The 25,901-nt window shown below is 41.7% G+C and overlaps 1 protein-coding gene across 1 annotated transcript in view; it reads right to left on the bottom strand.

Moving 5' to 3' along the window:
• Positions 1 to 25,901, bottom strand: part of SNTG1 (syntrophin gamma 1) — a 422,503-nt gene that overhangs the window by 61,541 nt on the left and 335,061 nt on the right. The window contains exons 13-14 of the mRNA XM_027560956.1: positions 19,002 to 19,131; positions 9,334 to 9,372 (exon numbers count right to left, since the gene is read on the bottom strand). Coding sequence (XP_027416757.1) covers positions 9,334 to 9,372; positions 19,002 to 19,131 — 169 coding nt within the window. The remainder of the gene's footprint in view (positions 1 to 9,333; positions 9,373 to 19,001; positions 19,132 to 25,901) is intronic.

Here is a 25,901-nt window from a genome sequence, read left to right as displayed (position 1 = left end):
TTATAAAGGGCAATAGGCTCTTTTACTGACAAACCTAGACAGCTTATTACAAAGCAGAGACATTACTTTGCCAACATAAGTCTGTACAGCCAAAGTTACGGTTTTTCCCGTAGTCATGTATGGATGTGAGAGTTGGACCATAAAGAAGGTTGAGAGTCGAAGAATGATGCTTTCGAACTGTGATGCCGGAGAAGACTTTTGAGAGTTCCTTGGACTGCAAGGAGATCACACCAGTCAATCCTAAAGGAAATCAGTCGTGAATCCTCATTGGAAGGACTGATGCTTAAGCTGAAACTCCAATACTTTGGCCACCTGATGTGAAGAACTGACTCATTGGAAAAGACCCTGATGCTGGGAAAGATTAAAGGCAGGAGGATAAGGGGACAACAGAGGATGAGATGGTCGGATGGCATCACCAACTTGATGGACATGAGTCTAAGCAACGTCCAGGAGATAGTGAAGGATAGGGAAGCCTGGCATGCTGCAGTTCATGGGGTCACAAAGAGTTAGACACAACTTCGAGAATGAACAAAGGCACGCCTCCCCTGGGCCCTGCCCGGAGATATTGTCTCTACCTTCTGAAACTTCCAAAGGGAGGGTAAGAAATTCTCCCCTTGGTTCTGAAGAGAAACACTGTCTGATTTACTAAGTCTGCTTTGTACGTAAACACCCTTGGAGAAACAGTCTGAAACAAAATGCGTGCTCACAAGACAGCATGCAGAGATGCAACATGTCCAAAGAGAAACATCTCCCACTGCACAGCTCCTGCCCTCCTTCCCTGGAACTGGAGGGTCCATTTCGGATACTCTTCAGAGGAAGTATGACAAGGGCAGGTGTGTCTCCTCCACGTGTCACTGGGTCCCACTAATGCCTGACACAACGGTTACTTGTCATTTGAAGGTCATGTCTTCCTCACCTTCATTAGAATGAAACGATTCCTTCCCTGCTACTTGTCCAGCCACACACAGTTCCTGTTACCCTGGAAACCATCCTACTTTGATCCCTGTAGATGCAAAGCCAGCACACGTGCCACAGGCTGCCTGACTTTCTCCTCTCCTCTCAGACGACCGCCTACCTGCTCCACTCCACCAGGACCTTGTTTCTCATACTTGACATCCGACCTCATGCTTTATGTTTATATTTTATCCCCTTTTTCACTGACGACTCTTCCCTCCCAGCTCTGGGCTCCTAGTCCTCCCGGCCTCTCTGATTCAGGTGGACCCAGGCTCCTCCCACCTGGAGCCTCGGCTCAGTGAGAAGCTGCCACCCAGCTCCTTGGGGGCCTGCGAGTGAACATAAACAGCATCACCTCAGTTTGCCATAAACCATGACTTCTTGAATATGACACCCTTCATATTTTTAGCTTTGGGTTTGTGTATAGTTTACTGCTTTTATAATATTAGGCCCTGAGTTATTCATATTTTTCTCTTTTACTTATTATTTCATGATAGAGCACACAGAATACATTTTTCTTAAGCTAATAAGATAATAAAATATAGGACATGATATTTATCATTTTATAACATATTCCTCCATTTCCCAAGCCTACACCTATCTTTTGCAGCTAGTATGTAACTATACATATAAACATAATTTAAAAGACAGTTTTGTGTTTTGAGCTGTTTTGTTCCTCAGTTAAGGGCATGGCCTATCCTGTGAAAATTAATGACTGGTGAAAAAAACTGCAGTGTTCCTAAACAGTGCAGTATATCTTTTTGACGTGAACTTGTTTTTAAAGTATTTTTTAAATTAATTTATTTATTTGGTTGTGCTAGCTCTTTGCCGCCATGTGGGCGTTTCTCTAGTTCGGCGAACAAAGGCTCCTCTCTGCTTGAGGTACGCGGGCTTCTCGTTGCAGGGGCTTCTCTTCTCAGGAGCCTGGCTCTAGCGTGCAGGTGCAGTAGTTGTGGTGCATGGGCTTAGCTGCTCCACAGCACGTGGAACCTTCCCAAACCAGGGATGAAATCCGTGTCTCCTGCACTGGCAGGCAGATTCTTATCCACTGTGCCACCAAGGAAGTCCTTTAAAGTATTTCTTAATGACAGATCATTTGACAGATCAAGCTCATCATCTGGGTTATATTTTAAGGCTTTGAACAGCAGAGAGGAGAGCTGGCTCATTGCCAACATCATCAAAACTGCAGTAAAGGACTTCGGGCAGGTTCTGCAGTGCATGCACTACAGAGTTTAGAGTCAATCCATTAACCCCAAATGGGATGAATGGTTCTCTTACGTGAACATTCTTGCTGTGCTTTTCTGTTATGCTTAATCACTTATATCTTCTTTCACATATCAGAGGAAAAGGAGTATACAATTTGGTCAATTAAATCACACTTAAAGAAGTGATAAAGGAAGTGAAATATAGCCACTGTCCTATCCACATGTGTTTAAAAGCATAAACTTTTTCACCAATAGGACTTTACTTACCTTTTGCTAATTTGCCCGTTTAACATGTACTTCCCCCCTTGAGTAGGGAGGGATAGGGAGGCCTGGCATGCTACAATCCATGGGGTCATAAAGAGTTGGACACCACTTAGGGACTGAACAGCAACAGCAACATCAAATTAACAACGAGTGGCTCTGAATCTCAGAGCCAGAAGGTTTACTTATGAAACCTCTGCCACTATCTTTTCACCATGGTTTATAAGCTAATAGCTCTTACAAGAGTTAATTTATATAGGAATATTACTTTTTACAAAATTTTAAGTTCCAGCATATTTTATTGCCAAATATTATAAAATAAACTAAACACCACCACTCATTATCACCAGATCATGTGACTCTATGATTTGCTGTCATCGTTTATAAGCTGAATATATGAAAAATGAAAAAAAAATTGCCCTTCAGTTGAAAAAACCTTCAGCTTTGAAATCCAAAATAAAGACCAATTGTCAGTCCCATTAATAGAATATTTTGTTTAAAAAGGATGCAGACACATGTGCAAATATCTTTGATACAGCAGACATAGATGAATGAAACAAATATGCATCATCTTATTAGATTACAAATTTCGAGCTAGCTGGTTTTAAGTGATGGGAAGAAGACTAGACAACCAAAAGATCAGAGCAGATGGTGAGGAAACGTAAGCCCTTAATTTTGAGGCTGCCCGATTGCTAGGAAGCCGGGACCGGGGCTGGATCAGTTCAAATGCCGCAACGATCACTATTCCTACCAAGATTCAGCTGTTTTTCTTGAGTAAACGCTCACTGAGTTCAGCATACACTTGGTGAATTTCTATAGATCTGAAAATTTTAATTCAGACCATTTTGCCAGTTCTTTGTTACTTTTATGGAGAAACAAGTGTTTGGAGGTCCTAACTCCTCTCTTTTCCCTAATGTTACTTCAAAACTCAATTTTTAATGTGTCCTTTAATTTCTCAGCACTCTCAACACAACTGGAGACTACTAGTCACTTTTCCCTCTGTTGTTTCCAGAATTCTATGTATTCGTCTAAAATAATGTTTCCAAATTTTTATAGCTAGTCAAAAATGAATAACAGTTTATAAGATAAACTTATTGAGGTAATAATTTATTGTAAATGAGTATGTGCTGTGTATGTGCTGTGCTAAGTTGCTTCACTTAGTCGCTAAGTCGTGACTCACTCTTTGAGACCCTATGAACTGTAGCCCACCAGGCTCCTCCGTCCATGGGGATTCTCCAGGCAAGAATACTGGAGTGGGTTGCCATGCCCTCCTCCAGGAGATCTTTCTAATCCAGGGATCGAACCTGTGTCTCTTATCTCTCCTGCACTGGCAGGTGGGTTCTTTACCACTATTACCACCTACAGAGTATAGTTTTTATGTATTTAGACTACTATAATTTAATAACTCTATTTTGCACAGTGCCTGATATAAAGGGAGTTCAGTATTAATATTTTCATGATGAATTAATTCTCAATAACCCTTCTCCTTAGGAATTATAGAAAATATAAATTGCAAAGTGCCACTTTATGGGAGTAATGCGATGTATTTCAGGATGGAGGAGTTTTGGTTAATAAAGATTAAACATTAGAAATGCAACAAGTCATGACTCAGAAGGCTATGTGCACAAAGCGCTGCATGTAGGTCTGCTTGTCTACATGACCTGCAACTGAGTGAACTAGCACAACACAGTTTCACACCCAACTGAATATCCCTGTGTAATCTATCAGCAGGACCCCCATTATCACTGTTATCACTGTTATCTCATGCACCGTGTATCCCTGTGTAGTCTAGCAGCAAGACTCCCATTATCACTGTTATCACTGTTATCACCATGATCTCATGCACTGAGTATCCCTGTGTAGTCTAGCAGCAGGGCCCCCATTATCACTGTTATCACCATTATCACATGCACTGTGTGTCCCTGTGTAGTCTCAAAGCAGGACTCCCATTATCAATGTTATCACTGTTATCACCATTATCTCATGCACTGAGTATCCCTGTGTAGTCTCACAGCAGGACCCCCATTATCACTGTTATCACTGTTATCACAATTATCTCATGCACTGAGTATCCTTGTGTAGTCTAGCAGCAAGACACCCATTATCACTGTTATCTCATGCACTGAGTATCCCTGTGTAGTCTCACAGCAGGACTCCCATTATCAATGTTATCATCATTATCACACGCACTGTGTATCCCTGTGTAGTCTAGCAGCAAGATTCCCATTCTTATCACCATGATCTCACGCACTGAGTATCCCTATGTAATCTAGAAGCAGGACCCCCATAATCACATGCTTTTCAGGAAAAGTCATCATTTGCAGCTGAATCTCACTCTGCACTTCACAAATGAACCTGATCTGAATTGTGCTAATGGCTATGCTCCAGACACAAAGAGGAAATGAGAAAGTTGTTCTGAACAAAAGTGAACTGGAAGAAACTGTACTGACTCTACTAATTTCAAGTCTAGACAATAATTAAGATGGAGCCAAACTCCAATGGCCTTGATATAATATTATTTCTTAACTTATCTGGCTCCCAAACATTTTAATAACAAAAATGGCTTTAGCTTTATTGAGGTATAATGACATGAAGAAAGTACACATATTTAAAGGGTAAAATTTTATAAGTTGTGACATACATGTGAATCCACAAAACCATAACTACAGTCAACATAATGAACTTATCACCTCCCAAAGCCCCCTTCTGTCCCTTTATAAGCCCTCCCTGACCTGGGAGACCAGTCTATCCTAAAGGAAATCAGTCTTGAATATTCACTGGAAGGACTGATGCTGAAGCTGAAACTCCAATACTTTGGCCACCTGATGTGAAGAGCCAACTCATTGGAAAAGACCCTGATGCTAGGAAAGATTGAGGGCAGAGGACAAGGGGATGACAGAGGATGAGATGGTTGGATGGCATCAGTGACTCGATGGATGTGAGTTTGAGTAAACTCCAGGAGTTGGTGATGCACAGGGAGGCCTGGCGTGCTGCAGGCCATGGGGTCACAAAGAGTTGGACACGACTGAGCGACTGAACTGAACTGAACTGGCCTGGGAAGTGTTAGTGGAGAGTAATACACAGTGTGAAAACACAATGAGATAAGTCAATTGCTCAAATGTAAAATAATAACATAAAGTTATTAGAAATCAGCAATGGATTGCTTTTCTCCTTTTATTAATCTTGAATGGATAAACTCTAAGTACAACATAAATCCTATAAGCCACTAACAAAGCGTGCTGATTTAGGTGACATAAAATACAACGGTTAAATTCCCTTCATGTATTGAGTACACAGTGCTTACAAATAAATAAGAAAACAACAAGAAGAAAAGAGGAACATGTTCAAAAGGGTAGAGAAAGGCGAGCGAAAGGATACGCCAGTGTCATTTCAAGTTGCTCAACCTCATGCACAATATGAGAAATGCATCCTGAAAATGGCCAGTGCACACGTTTCTCCAGGTATCCAAGTGGACAGAGATGATTCCGGTCCACAAAAAGCAAAATAGAATGTAGGAAGAACAAGGACAGACCCAATACACATCTGTTTTCAAAATAGAAATGGAATGTCCTTGTGCAGGAACTGAAGAGGGGAAGAAAGTGAGAGAAGTCACAGGGGAAGGAATCCAGGCTGGGGTGGGGGAAGGCAGGAGCTTATGCAGGAGGCCGGGGAGGAAACCCTCCCTGTGGGAAGGAGGCTGGGCTGTTACTCTTGCTCCCAGATGTAGGCACTCGGGCATCTTCTTGTGCATATCATATGTCTGTTTCATCCTTTATTACACCCTTTATTAAAAGTAGAAGTTTATCTAGTCCCTCTTCCTTACTTGCCACTGGTACCTCATATGCTTTCCTGGAGAATCTTCCAGACCAGCACCAGGAGAGCCAGCTCACCCTATGATGGTTGGTCATTACCCTACGGGTGGGACGTTCAGGTTGTGGATCTGGTTTTCTTCATCGTGCTCCAGGGTTAGCGTGGTTCTCTAACCTCAAGTCTTATAGAAACTCCTAGCCATCAAATCTCTTCACAAGTTCGTCATCTCCAGTCTTTCTGCAGAATTTTTCTTTTTGGAGCCTCTCATTCTAAACTTCAACTCTTACATCATTTTTCATATTTTCAGCCCTTTCTGTATAGGCTGTATTCTGATGGTACTCTCAGATACACTACTTCCAATTACATGTTTTATCTTTATTTTTATCTGTTCTATTATTCAGTTGGCTAATTGATTATAAGCTTAAACATATTCATGCTTTATTCATTTTTGAACTTCTGTTGAGTTATTTTGCAAATCCACAATTTTTTATACCACTTCTTGTTCTTGCCTTACATTTTGTACCACCTTATTAAAAAAAATAATTTAAAATAGTCGTGGATTGTTCTTTAATCTTCACAGTGTGTTTTCCCTTATGATGGTTTATTTGCTCAAATGGCTTATCCTTCTGATAAAAATATTCTTCTCTGAGATGATCTTACTGAGAGTCTGCTGTGCTCTGGAGCATGGGGGTATCTCTGGAGACTCGGTCCACAGCGCTGGCCTCTGCTGGGTGCAGTGACTTTCTCCAGTTCCAACCCCTTTGCATTTTTTAATTTTAATTTCTCTGGTTGGGGTACCAGTACCACAGTGGCTGCACAAAGTCAAAACCAAACCCCACAGGAGGCAGAAGACTTCTGTTCTAATGTATTTCAGCTGATGTGTATCATGGCTATGAGGGGACTTGAATACTGTAACATTATGTCTGATGTTATTTAATAAAAAGCATATATATAAACATATATACTTATATCAAATCTGAGCATCAGAGAATGCTCCCTGAAAATTAAGTTTGAAGAAATTTGAGATGAAAGCAACTAGTCCAAGGTAAGAGTTTGAGTGCTAAATCTTCATGAGAAGTTAGATTACATATAATTTTCAATTTTTGTTCCTTGAAGTGGCTCAGATTTTAGGCAGAAGATGAACCCTGATCTCCTAATGCACGGCTATTATACTATGTGGGTGAGTTCTTCCTATTAAGCATAGATATGAAGGTTGAACTATAAAGTAATCCTATATCCCAAAAGACTTCATTTACAAGGTGGGAAGTAGTGACAGAAAAGTCTATTAGCTGTAGCTTTCAGTTGTTAAAGTGTCTAGAATTCATTGTGATTTCAAATTGTGAGATGCTAAGAGATTTGAAATAAAATTTCATAATATTGAAAGGTTAGCAGATAAACAGCCGTGGATGCTTATCTGTGTTTATTAAACGTGGGTAGAATATTAAAGTTTTTGATTTCTTCTATATTCAAGGTTTTCCAGATTTTTACTGACTTCACTCAGCATTATTCAAAACCTAGATAAAAGCAGGGGTCCCTGCTTTTAAAAAAAAGCAGGACGAGACAGGTCCCTGAAGGGAATGTGCAGGGAGTGTTCCACATGGTTGTCATCATGGTGAATAAAGCATAGCTGTGGACTAGTCAGGGTTAGGAAACATTCCTAGTGAGGAAATTACACTAATTATTGATATACTTCAAATGCTGAGGGTTGAAGGGACAAGAGAGGTGATAACATAAATATTAGAGTCACTTTTAAAGAAATACTTCATTTGTATTTTTGGCAAGAATTCCCCAAAAGAGCAGGTCTACATTTTTACACTTCTGACTATAAAACAACCCTATCTCGTCCTGGGCATTGCAAACTTCCCTCACAGCTGAGGCTTCCAGTTGAACACTTTATCCTTAATGCCTGGCTTTTCCCTCCTGTTCAGTCCCGTGAAGCTGTAAACTGTTTTCCCAGATGTGACCTGTGCACTCCAGCCTCAGAATCACCTGCGGTGGAAGGAGCGATGCCCCAGTGTCCCAGGCATCACCCCAGAGCGAGTGAGTCAGGTGCTCTGGGCTGAGCCTCGTCTCTGCCCATGAACAACCCCCATGTGCCCCCACTTGCTGTGGTTCTGAGAGGCACAGACACCCCTCCAACCCTGTACCTGCCAAGAGCATCGCATGGCTCAGAGGCAGGGGGCCAGAAGGAGGGGAACTGGTTCCCCTGGCCTCACCCCAAGCAAGACAGGTCAGGGCTGTAGGCACAGCAGGCTCTGCAAAGCTGCCCACCACCTCACTCAGCCACATGGGCTCTGTGGGTGGCCCGGGCAAGGGGCACCCTGAACACCACAACCTACCCCAGAACATAAGTTCTCTGTTGCAAGGAACACACACATCTGACACGCTGATGCAAGCAATAGCATATATTGAGAAATTTTCTTCTCGTTTAACTTTCTAAATACATATGAGATGGCTGCCCTTATACAGATGCTACTGATATGGGACCCCAGGCTTAGACGAAAAGGAACTGGTTTTGCCATACTGAAAGTTATTTTAAAGTTTTACCGTGGAAGCTAACTAGTGGCGGGTATGCCATTTAGGAATCCATATTGTCGATGTTTAGATTGTGGTCAGTGGCTGTGGACTGAGGTTGCTGTGGGGAGTTAGCGTCAGTGTCCTGCCACCGAGCCCCCTCCCCGTCCACACACTGGACGAGGACAGCTCAGCGAGTCCAGGCGGTGCGCCTTCACTTCCTTTTCTTATTCTATTAATAGCTAATGCTTATATTATGATTGTGAAAGCAATAGAAGTTAAGTTTACCGTAATAAAATTATTACCATTTCCTTCTCCAATGCATGAAAGTGAAAAGTGAAAGTGAAGTCACTCAGTCGTGTCCGACTCTTTGCGACCCCCTGGACTGCAGCCTACCAGGCTCCTCCATCCATCCATGGGATTTCCCAGGCAAGAGTACTGGAGCGGGTTGCCATTGCCTTCTCCGAATTAATTAATAATTGGTACGAATTATTTCCATGTAAAACTAAAGGCAATCAAAATTATCATTTGTAACAGACAAAATGAAAGAAATACACAATTTGGCTTTGCACGTGTTTCTCTATCTTACCTGCTGGTTTACAGGAAAGTTTCTGTTGATTTTTTTAATCTGCAAAAATAAACAAAGAAAAGTGAGGTCAGCAAAGATAATGTAATACAAGAACCCCAGGTTTATGGGACTCTCTTCTTAGTGAGTAAACTATATTGTTGACATACTAAAATCATTGCATATCAAGCACCAATTAGGAATTTTTTTTTAATTCTGACGGTCAAAAGTGTCCCAAATTTCATATACAAACATTTCAGAAATATTTCAACTTAATCATATTCTCTTGATGAGAAATGAAAAGCCTCTGATCCCACACAATCTACCGAGAATGTACAGCATAACTTTTGGTAACTTCTTTCATTATTCACTTTCACTTCATATTATATTTGTTTTAACAGATAAGAGAACAGAGGGGATGGAATATTCAGACACTATAGGACACTGTATATTATCAAGATAGTTTCAGTCAGGATTACCCATAAAATAAACATTTAAGACCATTTATTGAGTGAACTGGAGAAGGAAAAGGCAGCCCACTCCAGTATTCTTGCCTGGAGAATCCCAGGGTCAGAGAAGCCTGGTGGGCGGGCTGCAGTCCATGGGGTCGCAAGAGTCGGACACGACTTAGTGACTACGCTGCCACCACCACCGTTGAGTGAAACATCATAAAAATTTAAAATAAATCTGCTGAGTTTCCTCTGTATCAAGTCATGTAAACAAACTTTAAAGACCAAATGAAAAACGATTATCAGATTTAGACAAATGACCTTATAACACATGAAATCTTTGTTCAACAGAACTTTTACTAATTAAAACCTTCTTTTTCACTGGTTTTCTAGAGAAACTTAAATGATGCTGTCTGTATGCTATAATCTGACATCAGACTAAACACAGACTGTTTTCACTTAGAAAATGTTCTGTTGAATTGCTTTGTTTTTCCTTGTTTTAGTGTTAGTTTACCTTTGTCTTACTGACAAACATGAATTAAGAGGAGATATAAGGAGGCACAAACTTGCAGAAGTGAAATGGCCCGTGGATGAGAACAGACTCACTGGTGGAGACATGTCATTTAAAATATGAAAAAAAAAAAAAAAAAAAAAGCTGACAATTTGAGAATGTTTGTGTGATTCCTCAGGGTCATGTACAAGAAGCATATCTTTCTTGCTCTGCTCAATTGTACCCTACTCTTTGCGACCCCATGGACTATAGCCGCCAGGCTCCTCTGTCCACAGGATTCTCCAGGCAAAGAATACTGGAGTGGGTTGCCATGTCCTCCTCCAGGGGATCTTCCCAAACCAGGGATTGAATCCAGATCTCTTGCATTGGATTCTTTACCGTCTGAGCCACCAGGGAAGCCCAAGAAAACTGGAGTGGGTAGCCTATCCCTTCTCCAGGGGATCTTCCCAACCTAGGAATCAAACTGGGGGTCTCCTGCATTGCAGGTGGATTCTTTACCAGCTGAGCTACCAGGGAAGCAGGTTGCTCTAATTGTTTCAAAGTATTTTCTGCTCTGATGAGGAGTCAACCAAGGAAAGTCTCTAGAAGTAAAGATGCTTTCAACCAAAGTCAGGATGGTTTGAAGATGGAGACAGAAGAGCAGGTCCCTAAATGCGTTTTACCAATCAATCAAAAACCCACATTGAACACTTTGTGGAACAATACTTGTTACCATTTTTTAAAAAATAAAATTCCACCAATATATTTTTAAATTTTTAATTGGAGGATAATTGCACTACAATGTGTTGGTTTCTACTGTATAGCATTGTGAATCCACCATCTGTATACATATACGACCTCCCTGCCCCACCCCCACCCCAGCCCTCCAGGTCATCACTGAGCCCTGAGTTGAGCTCCCTATGCTGTACAGCAGCTTCCCACTAGCTCCCTATTTTACATGTCCACTAACATTTTATGTCGACCGTTGGCTCTGAGTGCATACTATACAGTATTGTATTTTAAGTTCCTCCAACATGTAATTTTAGCTCTATGAATGACATAAAATGTATGATTGAAGTTAAATCAATGATACTTCTTTGCATAGTATTTACTTAAAACAACATTCAACAAATATTGTTTTTCAAAATCAAGTCTATGCCATCAAATGTACTTAAAATCGGGTCCTCCAGATTTATTTAAAGGAGGTGTACTTACACTCTCCTTCTAAAAATGACTTAGTAACTTCAAGGTATTTGAATATGAAATGCATATAAATCAGTAGTCATCCTAAATTTTAAACTAGACAAATAAATACATTTTAAACAAAATACATTTCATTAAAAAATAAAATTCATAATAATTAGCCTAATATGAAATCATGGGCTTCCCTGGTGGCTCAGTGGTGAAGAATCTGCCTGCCAATGCAGAAGACGGGGGTTCTACTCCCTAGGTCAGGAAGATCCCCTGGAGGAGGAAATGGCAACCCACTCCAGTATTCTTGCCTGGGAAATCCCATGGACAGAGGAGTCTGGCAGGCCACAGTCCATGGAGTCACAGAGTCAGACACAACTGAGCCACTAAATGACAAATATGAAATCTACAGATCCATTTCTGAATGTCAAATTTCTTCTAAATTAAAATATTATACTGTGGTATTATTCTAGGGTGACTGTTTTTAGGCCTTTAAGGGCCTGTGGAGAATAAATGGTTGAATGCAACCAGAGGTATTTAATGTCAGGGGCTATTTCAATGCATTACAGAGTTACAATCATTGAGACAGGGTTTTACACTGCAAAAGTAAATGTGACAATGAATTTTGATAGAAAATTAAAACTGAATATAAAATGCATATTACTGAGTTAACAATAAAGATTGTATTAAATATGAATGGAGAACAACACTTTAAAAAGTGGTTAATTACTTGAAAAACAATGTCTCACCTGCCAACTCCCAAAACAGCCCATATTTAGCCTATAGATTTAGGGCGGCTTGGGGTGGCCTGAGGCACGCCAACCTTCCTATTGCTAGCAATAGAAGCAGAAAGATAAACCTAGCAGCAGCACTTTTTGTGAAGACTTCTGAGAGGCCCCTGTACAAGTGTGGCTGAGATTCTGGATGTGAGTGGCTCAGAGGCAGGAGCGGACCCTCCGCAGTCACTAGCGGGCTCAGGGGGGTGTCCACTAATCGCTTAGATGGGACCAGGTGGACCGAAGGAGAAGCAGAGCTTCTGCTTTCTCCTGTGATAACTTGGGCAGCACTTGTGATGGGTAGGGCTTCAAATGCAACACAGGTCTCTACCTCAATATGTGTGCTGAAGTCTGGATCTGAAAACCTATGAACACAGACAAGGGTTTTGTAAATTTGTGCTGAGGGAGAAGCTGGGAGAAGTCATTATCCCTGCATAGACCTGCCCCCCGGCCTGGTTGTGGGGGGTGCATTTTTGGGGCAGAAGGAATAGAAACAAAGAGAACCTCATGGAAACTCCAAGCCAGCCTGAACTGGGCTGCATTAGGACATCAGTCATAGTTTACAAGACCAAAGAATGTTCATATTCTTAGATTCTTCTCCTAGACGCCTATGGTGGTTTGGTGGTTTCATTGCTTAGTCATATCCAACTCTTGAGACCCCATGGACTATAGCCCAGGGATTCTCCAGCAAGAATACTGGAGTGGACTGCCATTTCCTTCTCCAGGGGATCTTCCCGACCCAAGGATTGAACCTGAGTGTCCTGCTTTGGCAGGTGGATTCTTTCACTGCTGAGCCACCAGGGAAGACCCCTAGACCCCTATATTAAGGTATAATTAGTGAATTAGCAACATTTTCACTGACTAATATGCCAGAAATTCATAGGGCACTATTACATTAATGATGCATTTTAAATGATGTGCATTTCAAATAATACTCTATTCATTAATTTTAATTAAATGAATAGCAAAGTATCTATTAGTCCATTATATATAGGTGATTTCAGAATATAATTACTATCATAGGAAAATGCTCAGGATTATATGTTAACTGAACAAAGGTTAATACCATCTACACAAGAAGATGGTCATTTTCTTTTATGTACAGTGTCCTGGCCATGGGCTGGGTTGCAGGCACTGGGCACCTGGGTTTCAGGCGTGTGGGGGTGTTTGATTGGCCCCCATTGGTCACAGGTGAAGAGGGCAGGTTCTATCATTGTGGAGTCATTAGTCAGGCTTCCTATGGAGGGGACACGCAGTGTTTATAGTTAGAGCCTGGACCCTCAGGACGCCTGCGGTCACCTCTGCTCCCTCAAGCTTGGCTTCTGAGAGACATTCGTCAAGCAATAGCAAACTGAAAGTGATTGCTGTATGATTTCTGCTGGCCCTTCGTCTGCACTGAGCTCACCGTGTGCCTCCTCTTCCACATGACGCCTGGTGCTGAGAGTGGGAACATCTCCCCCCGCCCCCCAGGACTGATCAGAGCCCTCAGTGAATGTCTGGAAGCAGGTGGTCCCCTGCGAGAGTCACAGGTGAAGGGAGGGGCCTGGTGCAGGGAACAAGCAGCGGCTGGTGAGTGGTCCATGTGTCTGAGCGCTCAGGCTTCTCGTAACACGCTGTCCATGGTTCACCAGGTGTGGCCTCCCCCTTCAGGGCCTGAGTGCTCACTGGGTGTCCAGTGGTTCATCTAGTGAGCAGGTTCTCTGCCGGCCGGTGTCCTCTGCCCTTGACATGCACTGGACAGCGTGTGTCCCCACACCCCTGTGGGGTCTCCAACAGCTCTGGGCCCAGGAGGGTCAGTTCCTGAAGCCAGCCTCAGGAGGGCGGGAGAAGGGTCGGTGGGTCGGGGCAAGGCCCTGGGCACTCCCTGGGGGCTTTGAGGCCCCTGGAAAGTGGGAGACTGGGGAGCTTGGGCTGCAAGAAAAGAGAAAGACTGAGGCCCAAAGGGAACGAACTAAGGCCCAGCAGGCAGAGTCTGGCTGGCTAGGGGGCAGCTCCTTGGAAACTTCCCAGGAAAACTGCCCATTTGCTTACGACTACAATTGTCAGTTAACATCAAATCAAAGCAAAGGGTCTGGATTGTGCAACAAAATTACCAGCTAATTTTTTCCAACGTAAAAATTCGTTGAAACTTCCCTGGTGTTTCAGTGGTTGGACTTTTCCTTCTAATGCAGGGGTTGTGGGTTCAATCCCTGGTGGGGGAGCTAAGATCCCACATGCCTTTTGGCCAAAAAAAACCAGAACATAAAACAGAAGCAATATCGTAACAAATTCAATGAAGACTTAACAAATGGTTCACATCAAAAAAATCTTTAAATTAAAAAAAATTGTTTAAAAGCTTTTTTGGTGAGCAGCTTTCTACCAGATAAAGTAGGTTAGTTATTTTATTGAAATCCCTCCAACACAACTTGCCAAAATAAACTCTAATCATGTAAAAGGAACAGTATGATTAAGAAAATACACTCGTAGTATAATGCTAGACTTCCCCTTGCTCTTATCCTGACTTGACTTACTGTCCCTGCCCTGTCTGATCCCACTCTCCATGGCCCACATCAGGTTGATGCCTGCACGACTGAAGTTCGTATTTGATGTGTGAGGAGAAACAGTGGTGAAAACAAGACACTGCGCAAAAGTGCATCCAAGGACTCGGGAACGCCAGCTGCTACAGAAGGAAGAAAACGTCTCCCTCGGTGACACCACGCCTGTCAGAATCTCACTCAGCAACCTCTGATCACAGCTTCAGGCCTTTCTGGTAAATCTCTTTTCTGTTAGGCTTTATTTTGTTATGACTTTCAATTCACCTACGAGCTTTGTTGAGTCTTTCTAAGGCGGCAGACACAATAGAAGTTTTTCCTTCAGTTCTTCACAACCAACAGTATGATGGAAAAAAATTCTCTTTTCAGCTTGCAAGTGTTTGCCATCTAAAATAGCAGAACTCTATGGATTAAACATGACTCCCAAATGACCCTTTTTTCTTGGCTCCTGCAGGTAAATGGGGAAAATGTAGGAAGATGGCTGAAATACAGCCTGCAGGAACTCAAATGACTGATGAGATGTGTGTGTGTGTGTGTGTGTGTATATGTGTGAATCCTGAAGGACTGTGATCATTCCACAAAAATCACAGGGCGGCTGGTTGTTCATGCATTTTTTTAGAATTAATATGTTTTAAATATTAAACAGTGTAGTAGATACTGTCAGTTATCTGACTCAAAAGCCATTTACAGTCTTCTCTTCTTGGTCATCCCACCATAAACAGTACAAAAGGTAGAGACTAGCCACCCATCCCCAGAATTGTCATGGGGCTGAGTCAGGAGGAGAAGTGAGCATTATTAGTCTAGTAAAGAGTTTCTGGAAAATTTTATCTTATCTTGATAAAAAAAAAAAAGGAGCGATATAGCTGGCACTATGTATCCTTCTTCCCTTTCTTTCCTGTTCTGAACACTGAAGTGATGTTTGGAACTGTTGCAACCCTTCTGTGATCATGAGGCAGCAAACTCAAGGTAAAAGCCAACACTCTAAGAGTAGTGGGTAATAGTAGCAATAATGTGTGTGGACAGAGGAAGGGTTCTGGGTGGATGGTAGCTTCCAAGAAATGCTGCCATCCGTGACTCTCTTCATTTGGGAAAAAAACCCACTATTTACTCCTTTGAGGTCTCTCTAACTTGTTATTGAGAGCATTCTCATTGATAAAAACATTTGGGGAAGAGAGTCTATCCTTTTTCTCATAATCAAATATGATTATGTGTTTTGAAAATCTCACATATACAACCATACATCCTCATTTAATATCACTGATTTTCAGTGATCCTTTAAGAATAGAAGCATATTGCATAAGTATTTGTATTTATCTATATGCAAACACCTATGTCAAAGCCTTTGACTGTGTGGATCACAATAAACTATGGAAAATTCTGAAAGAGATGGGAATACCAGACCACCTGATCTGCCTCTTCAGAAATTTGTATGCAGGTCAGGAAGCAACAGTTAGAACTGGACATGGAACAACAGACTGGTTCCAAATAGGAAAAGGAGTTCATCAAGGCTGTATATTGTCACCCTGTTTATTTAACTTATATGCAGAGTACACCATGAGAAACGCTGGACTGGAAGAAACACAAGCTGGAATCAAGATTGCCAGGAGAAATATCAATAACCTCAGATATGCAGATGACACCACCCTTATGGCAGAAAGTGAAGAGGAACTCAAAAGCCTCTTGATGAAAGTGAAAATGGAGAGTGAAAAAGTTGGCTTAAAGCTCAACATTCAGAAAATGAAGATCATGGCATCCGGTCCCACCACTTCATGGGAAATAGATGGGGAAACAGTGGAAACAGTGTCAGACTTTATTTTTGGGGGCTCCAAAATCACTGCAGATGGTGACTTCAGCCATGAAAGTAAAAGACGCTTACTGCTTGGAAGGAAAGTTATGACCAACCTAGATAGCATATTCAAAAGTAGAGACATTACTTTGCCAACAAAGGTTCATCTAGTCAAGGCTATGGTTTTTCCTGTGGTCATGTATGGATGTGAGAATTGGACTGTGAAGAAGGCTGAGTGCCGAAGAATTGATGCTTTTGAACTGTGGTGTTGGAGAAGACTCTTGAGACTCCCTTGGACTGCAAGGAGATCCAACCAGTCCATTCTGAAGGAGATCAGCCCTGGGATTTCTTTGGAAGGACTGATGCTAAAGCTGAAACTCCAGTACTTTGGTCACCTCATGTGAAGAGTTGACTCATTGGAAAAGACCCTGATGCTGGGAGGGATTGGGGGCAGGAGGAGAAGGGGACGACAGAGGATGAGATGGCTGGATGGCATCACTGACTCGATGGACGTGAGTCTCAGTGAACTCCAGGAGTTGGTAATGGACAGGGAGGTCTGGCGTGCTGCGATTCATGGGGTCACAAAGGGTCAGACACAACTGAGCGACTGATCTGATCTGATATGCAAACACACACACATAAGTGATATATTTCAAGTACCACACTCCATTCTGATAAAGGGAACACATGCATAGGACATATGTGGAAGAATTTAGACCAGAAGAGATTCCTTTGTGTTAACAGGTAACCTTAGTAGAAAGTCGCATGAAATTCTCTCTGTTTATCAATCGGGATCTATTTCAGTGCTTGAGCAGTAAAAAGTGATTGGAAAGGTTAGATTCATGAAATGCTGGCTGAGAGAGAGCTCTGCCTTTTATTTGCTTCCCTCTGTCTCTTTTAAAGATGAGGGACTGAGGGGTAGGTCTTCGGTTGCCAGAAATCAGAGCTGCTTAATGGTCTAGTCAGCACTAGACATTTATTTTAGCTCAGCTTGTCCTGTGTGATTCACATTCTGGTATCCACACAGCCATTCTTCAGAAGATGAAGAATCTCAAATGACAACTGGACAAAACAGAGATGTGCAGCGTCACACATGATGAGTGAATCTATATGGCCATTTATCAGCAGTTTTGGATTAAATCATGAAATTTAGAGTGCCGCTGCAGAAAGGAGAAGTGCAACTGTTTCAGCATCATTTCAGGGCCAGAATGGCTGAAGCACTTCTTCATTTAGCCCTTGCAGAGACTGAGGCTAACAGCATTCATTTAAGAAGAGGAGCTTGAAGTCCAGCTCAGAGCTGGTGCAGGGAGACCTGGGCTCCACACCGAGTCCCCTGACACCGCATCCCAGCTTCTCCCCGGCAAAAATATCACTGCATAGGCAATCGGCTTGAATCCCCTTTGCCTGATCACAGGAGAGTGTGTTTGAAGTTATGCGTCCATGGGTCCTTTCATGGTCCCTCCCTGGGTCCTCCTTCACACCCGTCCTGTCCTTCTCCCTCCCCTGTATGTGATATTCACAGGCCTCCAGCCATGCCCACTGAGGCTGTGAGAAACACATACCCTCCCTTGCCACCCGAACACAGCCCCCGTCCAGGTGCTTTAGCTCAACAGTTATTGCACAACTTTTATTGTGATATTCTTACAAGTGAATTATTCTGAAAAGATCTGCTGCTGCTGCTAAGTCACTTCAGTCATGTCCGACTCTGAGACCCCACAGACAGCAGCCCACCAGGCTCTGCCATCCCTGGGATTCTCCAGGCAAGAACACTGGAGTGGGTTGCCATTTCCTTCTCCAGTTCATGAAAGTGAAAAGTGAAAGGGAAGTCGCTCAGTCGTGTCTGACTCTTCGCGACCCCATGGACTGAAGCCTACCAGGCTCCTCCACCCATGGGCTTTTCCAGGCAAGAGTACTGGAGTGGGTTGCCATTGCTTTCTAGGGGCTCAAATAATATTGTAGACTGCTTTGCAAGTGGACAAACTAGTAAACATATAGATGTATAGATATATAGGTAGACAAATGCATATATGTACATGGATTATAGATGCTGATGGATGCATGATATATATATATAGAGAGAGAGACTGTATAGAGATATGAAATGTAAGGTAGATAGATGCATATATACATATATAAAAATATAGGTGGATGATATATATATACAGATATTTAGTGTTTACATGTTAAATATATATTTTCAGTTATTTAACTAATGTAGATGTTACAATGTTTGTGAATGGAAACTTAGGTGTAAATACTGTTGTACTGATACACTGGACTAAAACACTCAAGATAGAGTGGCTTTCTTTGAGCAAGTATAATCCACTTTAATAATAGCTCTTATGGTGGGTGTGCAGTGGTCCATTCCTAGCAGAACACCAAACAGCTGATGGAATTAACTTGTATACTGAAGAGGTTCACTGAGGCAGGCGGAGGAGCTTTCCAAGCATTCCTGGAACCACTACTTACATTGTGCTTTGTGAGGCTGGAAATGTTGGTGGCTATTGCTTGTAGCCACTCCCCGCAGTCCTCTGCGGAGAGGCACTGGATGACCCCGCTGCAGACCCCGTCCACTGCGGTGACTTGGAAGGCGTTCTGCCTGCAGAGACGTCAGAGCAAATCAGACCAAGACATCATCTCGGGTGTCTGTGTGCAACTTGAGATAGCTGTCTGCTCAAAAGCTCTTCTTGCAGACCACATAAATGCAGCTTCAAATTCCTCTTTCCTTATATCTTAAAAAATCTGTTATTACACGGAACACTAAAGATAAACCCAGCTTCCCAGCTGGCACTAGTGGTAAAGAACCTACCTGCCAAGGCAGGAGCCATAAGAGACATGGGTTCGATCCCTGCGTTGGGAAAATCCCCTGGAGGAGGGCATGCAACCCACTTCAGTACTCATGCATGGAGCATCCCATGGACAGAGGAGCCTGGTGGGCTACAGTCCATAGCGTTGCAAAGAGCTGGACATGACTAAGCAATTTAGCACACATGCATACAAATATGAACCCAGATGACACACAATTTTGAATTACTCAAAGCTTCTTGAGAAACAGATAAGTTTGGAGAAACTTGGAGACGTACAATATATTATGTAAATGGAAGCATGTCAAACACCTTTGGGAGGGATTCTCCCTGTTCCCTGAATATCACAAAGTTATGCATAGATGTTTATCCATTATTTTGGCTACCATTTCCTCTTGACATTTTTCAGTGCATTTCTGATGGAAAGATCGCACGAAAACCCCGCACCCAGATACCAAGCATCATTTAAAACTCTCATGCTGTCATGAGCTGAAGCACTTTCCCAGCTGTTTGTCTTCTCAGGGATGGTTTTGGACAAGGGTCCACAGTTCTTCACATCTAAATATTCACGCTGTAAATTTATGTAGATGTTTGCATTTCAATAACAACCACGATCTCCTTAAAAGTGCTCTGGCCAGCCTGAATATCTCTATTGTCTTTTCTTGAGTTTTTGTTGTTGTTAGAGAAAATTAAATAATGCCATTCTAAGTTGTTTACAAAAGTGCTGTAGAGTTTAAAGCAGCTTTCCGCAGCTTTAATTACTTACTTTTATTTTTCTGTTTCAAGTTCTTGCATGTTTCAATATAAGCTTAATGGAGAGGAATAGATAAAAATCCCAAAATGAATGGAAAGTAGCCAAATGCCTCATGCTTGAAAATTACTCTGTGGTGCAACACAATACACTTCAGAAAATGCACAAACTATCTTTAAATCCCAGCCAGTTTTGAAGCAATAGACAAATGATGTAGTTCAGCATTCCAAAGGCTATGTAAATAGTGTACATTTATATGTTTTTCTCCAATTAAATTGCTTTTTGTCTCTTCTGAATTTTGTTATGTAGGTGTTTGTGGATATTAAACATATTTCAATTTCAAAAATAAAGACACTCCAGCCGGCAATTATCTGGCCCAGCTTCATCATGAGGCTGGTGTCTCTCTCCTGTCCCATGAGACTGGTCCAGACCTCAGAACCGGACACGCTCCAGAGACTTTAACACTGAAGGCCCTTTGCATCCACATTATTACTATTTTTAGAGACACTTGTTCTGATAAACTTGACCAAGCATTTTCAACTGATTATGGGAAAGTGTTCAAATATTCTTTTTTATTTGCTCTGAAAAACACATAAAAAGTCTGAGAGGGGGCAACTATTGTCTGTCTCTTTGAAATAATATTCTTTTGAATTTGTGAAAAGAAAAAAACATGCACAGCACAAAAAGAATACTGTAACTTCCCGTGACTTTCTCAACTTTAATTCTGATATTCACTAGTGAGTAAGACATTTAAGATATGCAGTCAGAAGCTCAACTATCCATGGAAAATGAGAACTAATTTGAGTTAGCAACAACGTTTCTTTCTGCTTTTTGATTATCGTAACCATTGCTTCATGTACCAGAAATTAAAGCATGTCTTGAACATATTTGTCCTCTCTGCTGTAAACGAGTCATGGCAGCTGGGTATTTTTAGCTGATTAGAGTTGATGCACTTGGAGGAAACCCACAACCCATGCAATCGCACATGGCACACAGTCTCCACAGTCATTTGCAAGGACTAGCCTTTATAAACCCAGGCTTATACACTACTATATACCAATTGTACATTCTGTTTCCACTTTTCAGGTTATTTGTCAGAAGCCCTTTCATGAATATAAGTGAAATATTTCAATAGTTTCTTTGATTACACACAACCTCTTACAAAATAAACAGGTCATCAAGAATTAGCCTGGGCCCTGTTTCTACTTCTGCTATTGAATAAATAAGAGCACTGGCACATTAGTCCACTTAGTTGTGCCCCGATTTCCCCTAACAGAGAATGAGGAAAACATACTTTACAGATTCAACAAATATTTATGGAGTAACTGGTGGGACCCAAATCCTCTCATTGATCACTGAAGCACTGAGAAAGAACTGCCAACGTGTGACCCTGAGGCGATATTTAAGAAAGTTTGGTGAGCATGTGTCACCCAGCACTTAGCCAGAGCCCCAAGGCTGTGGGGATATTTGTGCTTCTAGAAAATGGAATTCTTTAGGTCAAGATAATCAGTAATTGTAAAAAAAAAAAGAAAAACAAAATTTCTTTTTTTCAGCTTGTTTTGATCATATACTCTCTGAAATCAGTAAACTACACTACCTTCTAAGTAGGACTTCCCAGGTGGTGCTGGTGATAAAGAATCTGCCTCCCAATGCAGGAGACATAAGATATACGGGTTTGATCCCTGGGTCCAGAAGATCCCCTGGAGGAAGGCATGGCAACCCACTCCAGTATTCTTGAGTGGAGAATCCCATGGACAGAGGAGCCTGGCAGGCTACTATCCATGGAGTCGCAAAGAGTCAGACACAACTGAAATGACTTAGCATACACATGCAGCCGCTAAGTTAGCATTGAGGTATTGGGAAATATGAAAATTTAACAACATTTGTAGTAGTCTTGAGGATTCCTAGATTAAATTACGATTCTTTGTACACACACACACACACAGATACAAACACACACACACTCACTTGCTCAAAAAAACCCCACAGTGACAAGATTACAGTTAGATAATTTGAACTTTTTTCCACTTTCCACTCAATATTGTTTTCTATTTTTCTAATGATTCTTGATCACTACTCTGGCAACAAAAGTTATGCTCAAATGTTGCTAAATTTCAAAGTAGTTTTTTTCATTTAAACTACAAATTTATTCTTCTGTTGCATAAATAATTATGCAATTATATTCATAAATAATTCATAAATAATTAATTGTCAATATGCATGTTGCTTCTGCTGCTACTGCTAAGTTGTTTCAGTCGTGTCCGACTATGTGTGACCCCATAGATGGCCACCCACCAGGCTCCCCCGTCCCTGGGATTCTCCAGGCAAGCACACTGGAGTGGGTTGCCATTTCCTTCTCCAATGCATGAAAGTGAAAAGTGAAAGCGAAGTCACTCAGTTGTGTCCAACTCTTATCGACCCCATGGACTGCAGCCTACCAGGCTCCTCTGTCCATGGGATTTTCCAGGCAAGAGTACTGGAGTGGGTCAATATGCATATACATCAATATATGCAATTCTTATTTACACAGTTAGTAATTCATGTTTGTGTTCATTGTTCATCACGTGCCACATGCAGGCACATGCAGGAGAAGTTTACTTTGTGAGGAGTGAGGAGGAGAAGGCGGTGGTGGAGGGGCATTGCAAGCAGGCGGGAGAGTTGCAGAGCCTAAGCTGCACCAGTCTGGAGTGGCTGGACGGCCTTGTCCAGGAGAGGGTTAGCGGGACTGTGGGAAAGCAGGCAGAGTTAGACAGGGCAGCCCGGTGAACATCACGGAAGGAGCTTCAAGTCTATGGGAACGGTGGCTGAACCTCCATGGAGGACCCCATGGTCAGATTTGTGTGCACTGGGTTGATTGTGTCAGATAAGGTAGGATGACCGGCAAATACAAGCTGAGGTGGGACTGCACATGTGTGAGTGGGAGGGAAAGTAAACATCAGCTCAAGAATATTACAAAGGCTATGGATCAACGAGAGCTTCCTGTAAAGGAAAATGAGGGAGCAGGGTCTGGGGTCCACCTGGATAGATGGTTTATACAGAGGATAGGAGACAAGGCACATGCTTTAGACAGGAGGTGATTCCTCCAAAAACAAACAGCAGCAGCATGAAGGCATGACTGGCTTAGAGGAATGGGGTTGTATGGAAATTAATCTGTTTCTCAGTCTATTCAGGATTTCTGTTCTATAGTTAATACAAAGAAGCACTTTCTTCTCCTTAATAACCTTCCCATTCTAATCTCCCGACACTGAAATGTTCTGCAATATTATGATACTTCAGAATTGAACCGAAACACATATTTCCAAGTCATTATTATATAACGAACATAAACTGTCTTATTATTGATAAAATGTTATGATGTTTTAATTCATATTTACACAATAGCTATGACAGTAACACAATTTTGTTGCAATTAAAAATGAGAGGTATTATATCACTAAAGTTAAAATTATGGGCCTTGGAAAAACCAACCAACACATAGCGTCCTGGCTTTTGATCCAAGTTCAACAATTTTGTATATTTGTCATCATGGGCCACTAATTTATCTTTTCTCTTTTATTTCCCTCATTTTCTCAACTGCCACTGGCCCATGAGCTCCTTCAGAGAAAGAAGCAAACACAACATCTTGCATATAGACATTAAATCGATATTTATTGAGTAAATGAGTGAACAATAAATTAGCTCTTGAATCTGAATTGTTGTGCAATCCACTCAGAAGAGTGTTGTGTTTATAACTGCTTATTACTGTCATAGTCACTGAGTGTAATTAATTCAACTGCTAAAAGCTGTTGATGTGTTGAGGTGTCATAAAAATAAAAATGGAAGAAGTCATCTAGATTTATACAATTTCCTTTGTCTCATAAATTTCTTTAGCTAAACATTTCTACATCATTTAACTACAAAAAATTTTTAAAGTAAAAACAAAAGAACAAATACACACACTAAAAATACCATTAATAGAAATATTTTGAAACTTCTTAAAGCAGAAGACAAATAGATCCAAAAGAAAAAAATAAACAGAAGCAGAAAGATTAAAAGTAGGGCATATTTGAACAACAGTTATCTGAAAACAAAAAAAAATATCTTGAAAAATTTAAGATACATATATAATTCAACCTTGAATATTCATTGGAAAGACTGATGCTGAAGGTGAATCTCTAATACTTTGGTCACCTGATGCAAAGGGCTGACTCACTGGCAAAGACCCTGATGCTGGGAAAGACTGAGGGCAGGAGGAGAAGGAGGTGACTGAGGATAAAATGGTTGAATGGCATTGGTGACTCAATGGACATGAGTTTGAGCAAATTCTGGGAGATGGTGAAGGATAGGGAAGCCTGGCGTGCTGCAGTTCATAGAGACGTGAAGAGTTGGACACAACTCAGCAACTAAACAACAACAATAATATAATTCAAATATCTTCAGAAATATGCACAAAGATAAGAAAGAAATAAAGGAATTATTTAAGGTGTTTTAAGTTTCTAGAATTTCCTGAAAGAGGTAAAATTAATAAGTTGTACTGGTGGTGGTTTAGTTGCTAAGTCGTGTTCGACTCTTGCAACCCCTTGGACTATAGCCCACCAGGCTCCTCTGTCAATCAGGTTCTCTAGGCAAGAATACTGGAGTGGGATGACATTTCCTTCTCCAAAATAAGTTGCATTAAACACTAATAAATCGTGCATGGTGGTCTGAGTGTTGGTGACAAACCTCCTAGTCACATTTTGAAATCCTAGTGACCAACATGATGGTGTAAGAGGAGATGCTGAAGCCACGAGGGTCAAGGCCTCATGCACAAGGTCAGTAGTTCATAAAAGAGTATCCAGAGTGACCCCCGGCCCCACCCAAAGGGCGGACAGAGGAGAAGACAGCAGGCACGAACTAGGAGTGGTCTTCGTCAAAGAACTTGAGGACTCAGCCATGACCTGGATGCCTTAAACCAAGGCTTCCAGCACCCAGAGCTGTAAGAAACCATTTCTGTTGTTTGCTGCGAGTACTGGGGCTTCCCAGGTGGCACAGTGGTAAAGTACCCACCTGCCAAGGCAAGAGACACAGGTTAGATCTATGGGTTGGGAAGATCCGCTGGAGGAGGTAGTGGCAAACCACTCCAGTATTCTTGCCTGGAGAATCCCAGGGACAGAGAAGCCTGGTGGGCGACAATCCATGAGGTCGCAAAAGAGTCTGACACGACTAAGTGACTAGAGAACAACAACTGCGGTTATTATCTGCCATGTTTTGTCACAGCAGCCTGGAAGGACTAAGACATATGGTGTAATGTTTAGACAATAACTAAAACCAAATAAAAGGTGTATATATAGTGATATAATAGAGGGAATATTAAAATTTTAAATATTTAATTACTTTGAAAATCAAAAATAAGTTCAAAAAAACAGAATAGAAAAACTAGCGTGTTGATACAAAGGACTTTTTTTCTTGAATATATACAAAACTCTCAAATCTCAACAGTAAAAAATAAAATGGTAAAAATACATAAGTATAGCCAATTTACTAAATGATCAAAAAACAAAGAGATATTTCACCAAAGAGGACTTCCTGTGATAAATACACATGTGGAAAGATGCTCAACATCATTAGGACACACAAATTAAGGTCATGTGACACAGTGTACCTACACCTTACATCGATAGGAAGGCTAAAGTGGAAGACGGCGGCAACTCTAACCTAAGTCTGCAGCTGCTGGGCTGAGTGAGGTGACCCGAGGAGGGGCTGCTGGACTCTGTACCCTCTTCCCACACTGACCGCTCTGGCTCACAGGGACCTCAGGCCCCACTCCACCTGTCCTCCCCAAGATGGGGTGAGGTG

This window comes from Bos indicus x Bos taurus, chromosome 14, assembly GCF_003369695.1.
Source record: "Bos indicus x Bos taurus breed Angus x Brahman F1 hybrid chromosome 14, Bos_hybrid_MaternalHap_v2.0, whole genome shotgun sequence".
NCBI lineage: Eukaryota > Metazoa > Chordata > Mammalia > Artiodactyla > Bovidae > Bos > Bos indicus x Bos taurus.
Note: the sequence above shows the minus strand (reverse complement) of the source record. Positions and strands in the feature narration are given on the sequence as shown.